This window comes from Telmatherina bonti, assembly GCF_933228915.1.
Source record: "Telmatherina bonti genome assembly, chromosome: 24".
Lineage (NCBI taxonomy): Eukaryota > Metazoa > Chordata > Actinopteri > Atheriniformes > Telmatherinidae > Telmatherina > Telmatherina bonti.
The window spans coordinates 32,472,867-32,487,265 of NC_136633.1; the positions used below are offsets into that span (position 1 = coordinate 32,472,867).

General features: G+C 47.2%; 2 protein-coding genes across 2 annotated transcripts in view; both read left to right on the plus strand.

Annotated features, from left to right (window-relative positions):
* Nucleotides 1-5,447, plus strand: part of LOC306773875 (ATP-binding cassette sub-family C member 4-like) — a gene marked incomplete at its 3' end in the record, with an annotated part of 45,929 nt that extends 40,482 nt beyond the window's left edge. Inside the window, exons 10-13 of the mRNA XM_079263819.1 lie at nucleotides 1,066-1,155; nucleotides 1,243-1,434; nucleotides 5,133-5,227; nucleotides 5,351-5,447. Of these exons, the coding sequence (XP_079119945.1) occupies nucleotides 1,066-1,155; nucleotides 1,243-1,434; nucleotides 5,133-5,227; nucleotides 5,351-5,447 (474 nt within the window). The remainder of the gene's footprint in view (nucleotides 1-1,065; nucleotides 1,156-1,242; nucleotides 1,435-5,132; nucleotides 5,228-5,350) is intronic.
* The window catches only part of LOC306774178 (uncharacterized protein), a gene marked incomplete at its 5' end in the record, with an annotated part of 644,048 nt that overhangs the window by 337,094 nt on the left and 292,555 nt on the right, over nucleotides 1-14,399 (plus strand). The window lies entirely within an intron of this gene.

A 14,399-nucleotide genomic window follows, 5' to 3' on the forward strand; every position in this document is an offset into this window, starting at 1 on the left:
ATGTTACAGACGTTAGGGTCAACATGTTAAAGACTTTGGGGTTAACATGTTAAAGACTTTGGGGTTAACATGTTAAAGACTTTAGGGTTGACATGTTCAAGACGTCGGTGTTGACATGTTAAAGACGTTGGGGTTAACATGTTACAGACATTAGGGTTAACATGTTACAGACGTTAGGGTTAACATGGTACAGACGTTAGGGTTAACATGTTACAGACGTTAGGGTTAACATGGTACAGACGTTAGGGTCAACATGTTAAAGACGTTAGGGTTAACATGTTACAGACTTTGGGGTTAACATGTTAAAGACGTTAGGGTTAACATGGTACAGACGTTAGGGTTAACATGTTAAAAATGTTAGGGTTAACATGTTACAGACGTTAGGGTTAACATGTTACAGACGTTAGGGTTAACATGTTACAGACGTTAGGGTTAACATGTTACAGACGTTAGGGTTAACATGTTACAGACATTAGCGTTAACATGTTACAGACGTCAGGGTTAACATGTTTAAGACGTCGGGGTTAACATGTTACAGACATTAGGGTTAACATGTTACAGACGTTAGGGTTAACATGGTACAGACGTTAGGGTCAACATGTTAAAGACTTTGGGGTTAACATGTTACAGACGTTAGGGTCAACATGTTAAAGACTTTGGGGTTAACATGTTAAAGACTTTGGGGTTAACATGTTAAAGACTTTAGGGTTGACATGTTCAAGACGTCGGTGTTGACATGTTCAAGACGTCGGTGTTGACATGTTACAGACGTCGGGGTTAAAATGGTAAAGACGTCGGGGTTAACATGTTACAGACGTTGGGGTTAACATGTTACAGACGTTAGGGTTAACATGTTAAAGGTTGGGGTTTACATGTTCACCCAACGTCTTTATTTATAAACTTGTGATAAAACGGTCCCAGTAGGCCAGATACTGCTGGTATAAAACCAGTAAAACTCCATTCCCACTGTTGGGATGTTATTGTGGTCGATTCCCAGAAGTGGTGGCATTCTTCCTGGCTTTGAGGCGTGACAGTGACCAGCTGTCTTTTGTCCTGTCCATGCAGACTTTGGACGCGCCGGCTCTCCAGAATGTCTCCTTCTCGCTGAGGTCCAACCAACTGCTGGCTGTGATCGGACCAGTGGGAGCTGGAAAGGTCAGAGGTCCTCTCTTTGTACAGGTGTTTCTGACCTCATCAGTCCTTTCATGTCATACCTCTCAATCTGTTTGCATCAACATCCAGTCATCCTTATTGAGCTCCCTCTTGGGAGAGCTTCCTTATGAAAAAGGGGAGCTCAAGGTCAAAGGTCAGCTGACCTATGCTGCTCAGCAACCCTGGGTATTTCCTGGAACCATTCGGAACAACATCCTGTTTGGAAAAGAGCTGGACCCCCAGAAGTATGAGCGAGTCATCAGAGCCTGTGCTCTAAAAAGGGTGAGATTTCCTTCCATCACTAGTTCACGGAGACGTGGAACCAACCACAGAAACGGTGGAAACACGGGCAAACGCTTGACTGCGGGCTTCACAGTGGGTTTGATGCGTGGAAAGCGTGCTACAGGGATGGCCAGGATGTTTACATTCCGGTCCTGTCAATGCAAACTGTAACCCGGGAAACCACTGAACACAGTGGGTTGTGGAAGCGCTGTGGAGCAGGTGCACCGATAACGCCTGGTCACGGATCACGTGAGGATCATCGTGCATGCCTCCTCAGAATATCGGTTGGATGAATTTTGTTTTCTCTGGTCCCCTGTAATCAGCTCCATCACTTTATGGGGTGGGGCGGTTTGGTTGGGGCCTGCCTGCCCTCTGCCCCCAAGGAGTGTCTCACATGGGGGCAAGTCGGAAAGGAGAGAGGAGGGTGACTGTGAGCAAATGGGTGAAGTTGTAAATGGAAGGTGAGGTATGGGGGTGTGTGTGTGGGGGGGGGGGGGGGGGGGGGGGGGGATAAGGGGAGAAATTAGGGGGCAGTAATTCAGGTAAGTGGGTGGGCAATGGGACGTGGATGATGGCTGGGGTATGGGCAGGGGCATGTTAGGGGGGTCACAATGTGATGGGTGTGTGTATAATGGAGTGTGTTTGTGTATAAAGAGTATGAGAACAGATGAAAGGGAGGCTAGTGGGTGTCTTTATGTAGAGTGGAAGTATGTGATAGGGTGTGTGTGGTGTATAGAGGTGGTAGGAGGGGTGGGTATGTATGGGGGGCAGTGTATAAGGGGAGCTGGGATAGGGTTGTGTAAAACAGGAGTGTGTAAATGAGGACTGAGTAGGGGGTGTGTGATGAGTGTGAGGGTGTATCAAGGGGGAGCATGTGAGGGGGGATGTTATGGGATGTATATATGTGTGTACGGGGGAGTAGGTGGAGTGGTGTGTGATGGGATGTGTATAAGTGACGGGTTAGATAGATGTGTGTAATAGACGTGTGTAGGGAGTGTAGGTGCATTTGTGTATATGCGTGTGTTCGTCAATGTGACTCCGCCCACACAATGTGATTCCACCCATACACCCAGGAGGATGCTCTGGTCTGGTCTGGTCTCTGGTGTAGTCTGGTCCGGTCTCTGGTCTAGTCTCTGGTCTGGTATAGTCTGGTCCGTTGTCGGGTCTCTGGTCGGGTCTCTGGTCCGGTCTCTGGTCTGGTCTCTGGTTTGGTCTCTGGTCCGGTGTCTGGTCTGGTCTGGTCTCTGGTCTGGTCTGGACTCTGGTCCGGTCTCTGGTCCGGTCTCTGGTCTGGTCCGGTCTCTGGTCTGGTCTGGTCTGGTCTCTGGTCGGGTCTCTGGTCGGGTCTCTGGTCCGGTCTCTGGTCTGGTCTCTGGTCCGGTCTCTGGTCCGGTCTCTGGTCTGGTCTGGTCTTTGGTCTGGTCTCTGGTCCGGTCTCTGGTCTGGTGTCTGGTCTGGTCTGGTCTCTGGTCTGGTCTCTGGTCTGGTGTCTGGTCTGGTCTGGTCTCTGGTCTGGTCTGGTCCGGTCTCTGGTCTGGTCTCTGGTCTGGTCTCTGGTCTGGTCTCTGGTCTGGTGTCTGGTCTCTGGTCTGGTCCGGTCTCTGGTCCGGTCTCTGGTCCGGTGTCTGGTCTGGTCTGGTCTCTGGTCTGGTCCGGTCTCTGGTCTGGTCTGGTCTCTGGTCCGGTCTCTGGTCTGGTCTGGTGTCTGGTCTGGTGTCTGGTCTGGTCTCTGGTCTGGTCTGGTCTCTGGTCTGGTCTCTGGTCCGGTCTCTGGTCCGGTCTCTGGTCTGGTCTCTGGTCTGGTCTGGTCCGGTCTCTGGTCTGGTCTCTGGTCTGGTCTCTGGTCTGGTCTCTGGTCTGGTATGGTCTGGTCTGGTCTCTGGTCTGGTCTGGTCCGGTCTCTGGTCTGGTCTCTGGTCTGGTCTCTGGTCTGGTCTGGTCTGGTCTCTGGTCTGGTGTCTGGTCTCTGGTCTGGTCCGGTCTCTGGTCCGGTCTCTGGTCCGGTGTCTGGTCTGGTCTGGTCTCTGGTCTGGTCCGGTCTCTGGTCTGGTCTGGTCTCTGGTCCGGTCTCTGGTCTGGTCTGGTGTCTGGTCTGGTCTGGTCTCTGGTCCGGTGTCTGGTCTGGTCCGGTCTCTGGTCTGGTCCGGTCTCTGGTCTGGTCCGGTCTCTGGTCTGGTCTGGTGTCTGGTCTGGTCTCTGGTCTGGTCTGGTCTCTGGTCCGGTCTCTGGTCCGGTCTCTGGTCTGGTCTCTGGTCTGGTCCGGTCTCTGGTCTGGTCCGGTCTCTGGTCTGGTCTCTGGTCCGGTCTCTGGTCCGGTCTCTGGTCCGGTCTCTGGTCTGGTCTCTGGTCTGGTCCGGTCTCTGGTCTGGTCCGGTCTCTGGTCTGGTCTCTGGTCCGGTCTCTGGTCCGGTCTCTGGTCTGGTCTGGTGTCTGGTCTGGTCTCTGGTCTGGTCTCTGGTCTGGTCTGGTCTCTGGTCTGGTCTCTGGTCCGGTCTCTGGTCCGGTCTCTGGTCCGGTCTCTGGTCCGGTCTCTGGTCTGGTCTCTGGTCTGGTCTGGTCTCTGGTCTGGTCTCTGGTCCGGTCTCTGGTCCGGTCTCTGGTCTGGTCCGGTCTCTGGTCTGGTCTCTGGTCCGGTCTCTGGTCTGGTCCGGTCTCTGGTCTGGTCTCTGGTCCGGTCTCTGGTCCGGTCTCTGGTCTGGTCCGGTCTCTGGTCCGGTCTCTGGTCCGGTCTCTGGTCTGGTCTGGTGTCTGGTCTGGTCTCTGGTCTGGTCTGGTGTCTGGTCTGGTGTCTGGTCTGGTCTCTGGTCTGGTCTGGTCTCTGGTCTGGTCTCTGGTCCGGTCTCTGGTCCGGTCTCTGGTCTGGTCTCTGGTCTGGTCTGGTCTCTGGTCTGGTCTCTGGTCTGGTCTCTGGTCCGGTCTCTGGTCTGGTCTCTGGTCCGGTCTCTGGTCCGGTCTCTGGTCTGGTCTGGTGTCTGGTCTGGTCTCTGGTCTGGTCTGGTCTCTGGTCTGGTCTCTGGTCCGGTCTCTGGTCTGGTCCGGTCTCTGGTCTGGTCTCTGGTCCGGTCTCTGGTCCGGTCTCTGGTCTGGTCCGGTCTCTGGTCTGGTCTCTGGTCCGGTCTCTGGTCCGGTCTCTGGTCTGGTCCGGTCTCTGGTCCGGTCTCTGGTCTGGTCTGGTGTCTGGTCTGGTGTCTGGTCTGGTCTCTGGTCTGGTCTGGTGTCTGGTCTGGTGTCTGGTCTGGTCTCTGGTCTGGTCTGGTCTCTGGTCCGGTCTCTGGTCCGGTCTCTGGTCTGGTCTCTGGTCTGGTCCGGTCTCTGGTCTGGTCCGGTCTCTGGTCTGGTCTCTGGTCCGGTCTCTGGTCCGGTCTCTGGTCTGGTCCGGTCTCTGGTCTGGTCTCTGGTCCGGTCTCTGGTCCGGTCTCTGGTCTGGTCTCTGGCGCCATGCGGGGCGGTCTGCAGGAGGAGTTAGCCGGAGCTGCTAGCATGCTGTCGGTATTTTTCATCACAGGATCAGGGACGAAGTCTCTGGTCTGATTGTTTTGAGTTCAGGTTGCAACGATGAGTTCTGAAAATGAAAACATCTGAATGTTAATGTCAGATCTTTGTTTTACAACATCCATGACTTAACAGACATGAAACAAGCATGAAACATCCTTGTGTCGTGCCTGTTAAGTCACGGTGAAAACTGTATTTATGGTCAGGACCTGCAGCTGCTTCCTGATGGAGACCAGACTCTGATCGGGGATAGAGGAGCCACTCTGAGTGGGGGGCAGAAAGCCAGAGTCAACCTGGCCAGGTATGACTTTTCTGATTTAGCCAGAATCATTTCAGCAAAAAACAGTGAAATTAAGCTAAAGTTTTAGAATAATCCAGTAGTTTGTGAGTCAAATGCGGAAACAAAGCATGTTTTTGTTTCCAGAGCCGTGTACGAGGATGCCGACGTCTACCTGCTGGATGACCCTCTGAGTGCTGTGGACGCCGAGGTCGGGAGGCACCTGTTTGAACAGTCAGTGTAACTCAAACTCTGTTTAAGACGCCACACCAGATGAGTTTCTATAAATGTTAACAGGAAAACACTGCAGGGATGTCAGCCGTCCACCGGAGGTGGCAAAGCCTCCATGTTGGATCCCAGCAGGACAAAGTTCCTGTTGGAAGCAGGGTGAAGACCGGCATAGTTTTTTATCAGGTCCCTGCTCCCAAAATAAAAACAAAGAGGCTTGGATGTGGCGAAGACAGGAGGAAGGACTGGTTACAGATGTTTCATCTCCTAATCAGGATTCATAAATGCATTTCGTTGATCAGTTCTGTGGTGGAGGGCAGGGGGGTTAGGGTTCCCATCCCAGACAATGGGATACACGTTGGGATGATACACGTTAGAATGATACACGATGGGATGATACACGTTAGGATGATACACGATGGGATGATACACGATGGGATGATACACGTTGGGATGATACACGTTAGGATGATACACGATGGGATGATACACGATGGGATGATACACGTTGGGATGATACACGTTAGGATGATACACGATGGGATGATACACGATGGGATGATACACGATGGGATGATACACGTTGGGATGATACACGTTAGAATGATACACGATGGGATGATACACGTTAGGATGATACACGATGGGATGATACACGTTAGGATGATACACGATGGGATGATACACGTTAGAATGATACACGATGGGATGATACACGTTAGGATGATACACGATGGGATGATACACGTTAGGATGATACACGATGGGATGATACACGTTGGGATGATACACGATGGGATGATACACGTTGGGATGATACACGTTAGAATGATACACGATGGGATGATACACGTTAGGATGATACACGATGGGATGATACACGTTAGGATGATACACGATGGGATGATACACGATGGGATGATACACGTTGGGATGATACACGTTAGAATGATACACGCTGGGATGATACACGTTAGGATGATACACAATGGGATGATGCACGATGGGATGATACACGTTAGGATGATACACGATGGGATGATACACGATGGGATGATACACGTTGGGATGATACACGTTAGAATGATACACGCTGGGATGATACACGTTAGGATGATACACAATGGGATGATACACGTTGGGATGATACACGATGGGATGATACACGTTGGGATGATACACGTTAGAATGATACACGATGGGATGATACACGTTGGGATGATACACGATGGGATGATACACGTTAGGATGATACACGATGGGATGATGCACGATGGGATGATACACGATGGGATGATACACGATGGGATGATACACGTTGGGATGATACACGATGGGATGATACACGTTGGGATGATACACGATGGGATGATACACGTTGGGATGATACACGTTAGAATGACACACGATGGGATGATACACGTTGGGATGATACACGTTGGGATGATACACGTTAGAATGATACACGATGGGATGATACACGTTAGAATGATACACGATGGGATGATACACGTTAGAATGATGCACGATGGGATGATACACGTTAGAATGATACACGATGGGATGATACACGTTAGAATGATACACGTTAGGATGATACACGATGGGATGATACACGATGGGATGATACACGTTGGGATGATACACGATGGGATGATACACGTTGGGATGATACACGTTAGGATGATACACGATGGGATGATACACGTTGGGATGATACACGTTAGAATGATACACGATGGGATGATACATGTTAGGATGATACACGTTGGGATGATACACGTTAGGATGATACTCGATGGGATGATACACGATGGGATGATACACGATGGGATGATACACGTTGGGATGATACACGTTGGGATGATACACGTTAGAATGATACACGATGGGATGATACACGTTAGGATGATACTCGATGGGATGATACACGATGGGATGATACACGTTGGGATGATACACGTTAGAATGATACACGATGGGATGATACACGTTAGGATGATACTCGATGGGATGATACACGATGGGATGATACACGTTAGGATGATACACGATGGGATGATACACGTTAGAATGATGCACGATGGGATGATACACGTTAGAATGATACACGATGGGATGATACACGTTAGAATGATACACGATGGGATGATACACGTTAGGATGATACACGTTGGGATGATACACGATGGGATGATACACGTTGGGATGATACACGATGGGATGATACACGTTGGGATGATACACGTTAGGATGATACACGATGGGATGATACACGTTGGGATGATACACGTTAGAATGATACACGATGGGATGATACACGATGGGATGATACACGTTGGGATGATACACGTTGGGATGATACACGTTAGAATGATACACGATGGGATGATACACGTTAGAATGATGCACGATGGGATGATACACGTTAGAATGATACACGATGGGATGATACACGTTAGAATGATACACGATGGGATGATACACGTTAGGATGATACACGATGGGATGATACACGTTAGGATGATACACGATGGGATGATACACGTTGGGATGATACACGTTGGGATGATACACGTTAGAATGATACACGATGGGATGATACACGTTAGAATGATGCACGATGGGATGATACACGTTAGAATGATACACGATGGGATGATACACGTTAGAATGATACACGATGGGATGATACACGTTGGGATGATACACGATGGGATGATACACGTTGGGATGATACACGTTAGGATGATACACGATGGGATGATACACGTTGGGATGATACACGTTAGAATGATACACGATGGGATGATACATGTTAGGATGATACACGTTGGGATGATACATGTTAGGATGATACACGATGGGATGATACACGATGGGATGAAACACGTTGGGATGATACACGATGGGATGATACACGTTGGGATGATACACGATGGGATGATACACGTTGGGATGATACACGTTAGAATGATACACGATGGGATGATACACGTTGGGATGATACACGTTGGGATGATACACGTTAGAATGATACACGATGGGATGATACACGTTAGAATGATACACGATGGGATGATACACGTTAGAATGATGCACGATGGGATGATACACGTTAGAATGATACACGATGGGATGATACACGTTAGGATGATACACGATGGGATGATACACGATGGGATGATACACGATGGGATGATACACGTTGGGATGATACACGTTAGAATGATACACGATGGGATGATACATGTTAGGATGATACACGTTGGGATGATACACGTTAGGATGATACTCGATGGGATGATACACGATGGGATGATACACGTTAGGATGATACACGATGGGATGATACACGTTAGAATGATGCACGATGGGATGATACACGTTGGGATGATACACGTTGGGATGATACACGTTAGAATGATACACGATGGGATGATACACGTTAGGATGATACTCGATGGGATGATACACGATGGGATGATACACGTTGGGATGATACACGTTAGAATGATACACGATGGGATGATACACGTTAGGATGATACTCGATGGGATGATACACGATGGGATGATACACGTTAGGATGATACTCGATGGGATGATACACGATGGGATGATACACGTTAGGATGATACACGTTAGGATGATACACGATGGGATGATACACGTTAGAATGATGCACGATGGGATGATACACGTTAGAATGATACACGATGGGATGATACATGTTAGGATGATACACGTTGGGATGATACACGTTGGGATGATACACGTTAGAATGATACACGATGGGATGATACATGTTAGGATGATACACGTTGGGATGATACACGTTGGGATGATACACGTTAGAATGATGCACGATGGGATGATACACGTTAGAATGATACACGATGGGATGATACACGTTAGAATGATACACGATGGGATGATACACGTTAGGATGATACACGATGGGATGATACACGATGGGATGATACACGTTGGGATGATACACGATGGGATGATACACGTTGGGATGATACACGTTAGGATGATACACGATGGGATGATACACGTTGGGATGATACACGTTAGAATGATACACGATGGGATGATACATGTTAGGATGATACACGTTGGGATGATACACGTTGGGATGATACACGTTGGGATGATACACGTTAGAATGATACACGATGGGATGATACACGTTGGGATGATACACGTTGGGATGATACACGTTAGAATTATACACGATGGGATGATACACGTTAGGATGATACTCGATGGGATGATACACGATGGGATGATACACGTTGGGATGGTACACGTTAGGATGATACACGATGGGATGATACACGTTAGGATGATACACGATGGGATGATACACGTTAGGATGATACTCGATGGGATGATACACGATGGGATGATACACGTTGGGATGATACACGATGGGATGATACACGTTAGAATGATACACGATGGGATGATACACGTTAGGATGATACACGATGGGATGATACACGTTAGAATGATACACGATGGGATGATACACGTTAGAATAATACACGATGGGATGATACACGATGGGATGATACACGTTGGGATGATACACGATGGGATGATACACGATGGGATGATACATGTTAGGATGATACACGTTGGGATGATACACGTTGGAATGATACACGTTAGAATGATACACGATGGGATGATACACGTTGGGATGATACACGTTGGGATGATACACGTTAGAATGATACACGATGGGATGATACACGTTAGGATGATACTCGATGGGATGATACACGATGGGATGATACACGTTGGGATGGTACACGTTAGGATGATACACGATGGGATGATACACGTTAGGATGATACACGATGGGATGATACACGTTAGGATGATACTCGATGGGATGATACACGATGGGATGATACACGTTGGGATGGTACACGTTAGAATGATACACGATGGGATGATACACGTTAGGATGATACACGATGGGATGATGCACGATGGGATGATACACGATGGGATGATACACGTTGGGATGATACACGATGGGATGATACACGTTAGGATGATACACGATGGGATGATACACGATGGGATGATACACGTTGGGATGATACACGATGGGATGATACACGTTGGGATGATACACGTTAGGATGATACACGATGGGATGATACACGTTGGGATGATACACGTTAGAATGATACACGATGGGATGATACATGTTAGGATGATACACGTTGGGATGATACACGTTGGGATGATACACGTTAGAATGATACACGATGGGATGATACACGTTAGGATGATACACGATGGGATGATGCACGATGGGATGATACACGTTAGAATGATACACGATGGGATGATACACGTTAGAATAATACACGATGGGATGATACATGTTAGGATGATACACGATGGGATGATACACGATGGGATGAAACACGTTGGGATGATACACGATGGGATGATACACGTTGGGATGATACACGATGGGATGATACACGTTGGGATGATACACGTTAGAATGATACACGATGGGATGATACACGTTGGGATGATACACGTTGGGATGATACACGTTAGGATGATACACGATGGGATGATACACGTTAGAATGATACACGATGGGATGATACACGTTAGAATGATGCACGATGGGATGATACACGTTAGAATGATACACGATGGGATGATACACGTTAGAATGATACACGATGGGATGATACACGTTAGGATGATACACGATGGGATGATACACGATGGGATGATACACGTTGGGATGATACACTATGGGATGATACACGTTAGGATGATACACGATGGGATGATACACGTTGGGATGATACACGTTAGAATGATACACGATGGGATGATACACGTTAGGATGATACACGATGGGATGATACACGATGGGATGATACACGTTGGGATGATACACGATGGGATGATACACGTTGGGATGATACACGTTAGGATGATACACGATGGGATGATACACGTTGGGATGATACACGTTAGAATGATACACGATGGGATGATACATGTTAGGATGATACACGTTGGGATGATACACGTTGGGATGATACACGTTAGAATGATACACGATGGGATGATACACGTTGGGATGATACACGTTGGGATGATACACGTTAGAATGATACACGATGGGATGATACACGTTAGGATGATACTCGATGGGATGATACACGATGGGATGATACACGTTGGGATGGTACACGTTAGGATGATACACGATGGGATGATACACGTTAGGATGATACACGATGGGATGATACACGTTAGGATGATACTCGATGGGATGATACACGATGGGATGATACACGTTGGGATGGTACACGTTAGAATGATACACGATGGGATGATACACGTTAGGATGATACACGATGGGATGATGCACGATGGGATGATACACGTTAGAATGATACACGATGGGATGATACACGTTAGAATAATACACGATGGGATGATACATGTTAGGATGATACACGTTGGGATGATACACGTTGGGATGATACACGATGGGATGATACACGTTGGGATGGTACACGTTAAAATGATACACGATGGGATGATACACGATGGGATGATACACGTTGGGATGGTACACGTTAAAATGATACACGATGGGATGATACACGATGGGATGATACACGTTGGGATGATACACGTTAGAATGATACACGTTGGGATGATACACGTTGGGATGATACACGATGGGATGATACACGATGGGATGATACACGTTAGAATGATACACGTTGGGATGATACACGTTGGGATGATACACGTTAGGATGATACACGTTGGGATGATACACGTTGGGATGATACACGTTAGAATGATACACGATGGGATGATACACGATGGGATGATACACGTTAGGATGATACACGTTGGGATGATACACGATGGGATGATACACGATGGGATGATACACGTTAGAATGATACACGATGGGATGATACACGTTAGAATGATACACGATGGGATGATACACGTTGGGATGATACACGTTGGGATGATACACGATGGGATGATACACGTTGGGATGATACACGTTGGGATGATACACGTTAGGATGATACACGATGGGATGATACACGTTAGAATGATACACGATGGGATGATACACGATGGGATGATACACGATGGGATGATACACGTTGGGATGATACACGTTAGAATGATACACGATGGGATGATACACGTTGGGATGATACACGTTAGAATGATACACGATGGGATGATACACGATGGGATGATACACGTTGGGATGATACACGTTGGGATGATACACGTTAGAATGATACACGATGGGATGATACACGTTGGGATGATACACATTCGAATGATACACGATGGGATGATACACGTTAGAATGATACACGATGGGATGATACACGTTAGAATGATACACGATGGGATGATACACGTTGGGATGATACACGTTAGAATGATACACGATGGGATGATACACGTTAGAATGATACACGATGGGATGATACACGATGGGATGATACACGATGGGATGATACACGTTGGGATGATACACGTTAGAATGATACACGATGGGATGATACACGTTAGAATGATACACGATGGGATGATACACGATGGGATGATACACGATGGGATGATACACGTTGGGATGATACACGTTAGAATGATACACGATGGGATGATACACGTTAGAATGATACACGATGGGATGATACACGATGGGATGATACACGATGGGATGATACACGTTGGGATGATACACATTCGAATGATACACGATGGGATGATACACGTTAGAATGATACACGATGGGATGATACACGTTAGAATGATACACGATGGGATGATACACGTTGGGATGATACACGTTAGAATGATACACGATGGGATGATACACGTTAGAATGATACACGATGGGATGATACACGATGGGATGATACACGATGGGATGATACACGTTGGGATGATACACGTTAGAATGATACACGATGGGATGATACACGTTAGAATGATACACGATGGGATGATACACGTTGGGATGATACACGTTAGAATGATACACGATGGGATGATACACGATGGGATGATACACGTTGGGATGATACACGTTGGGATGATACACGTTAGAATGATACACGATGGGATGATACACGTTGGGATGATACACATTCGAATGATACACGATGGGATGATACACGTTAGAATGATACACGATGGGATGATACACGTTAGAATGATACACGATGGGATGATACACGTTGGGATGATACACGTTAGAATGATACACGATGGGATGATACACGTTAGAATGATACACGATGGGATGATACACGATGGGATGATACACGATGGGATGATACACGTTGGGATGATACACGTTAGAATGATACACGATGGGATGATACACGATGGGATGATACACGATGGGATGATACACGTTGGGATGATACACGTTAGAATGATACACGATGGGATGATACACGTTAGAATGATACACGATGGGATGATACACGATGGGATGATACACGATGGGATGATACACGTTGGGATGATACACGTTAGAATGATACACGATGGGATGATACACGATGGGATGATACACGTTAGAATGATACACGATGGGATGATACACGTTGGGATGATACACATTAGAATGATACACGATGGGATGATACACGTTGGGATGATACACGTTAGAATGATACACGATGGGATGATACACGTTGGGATGATACACGTTAGAATGATACACGATGGGATGATACACGATGGGATGATACACGATGGGATGATACACGTTGGGATGATACACGTTAGAATGATACACGATGGGATGATACACGTTGGGATGATACACGTTAGAATGATACACGATGGGATGATACACGTTGGGATGATACACGTTAGAATGATACACGATGGGATGATACACG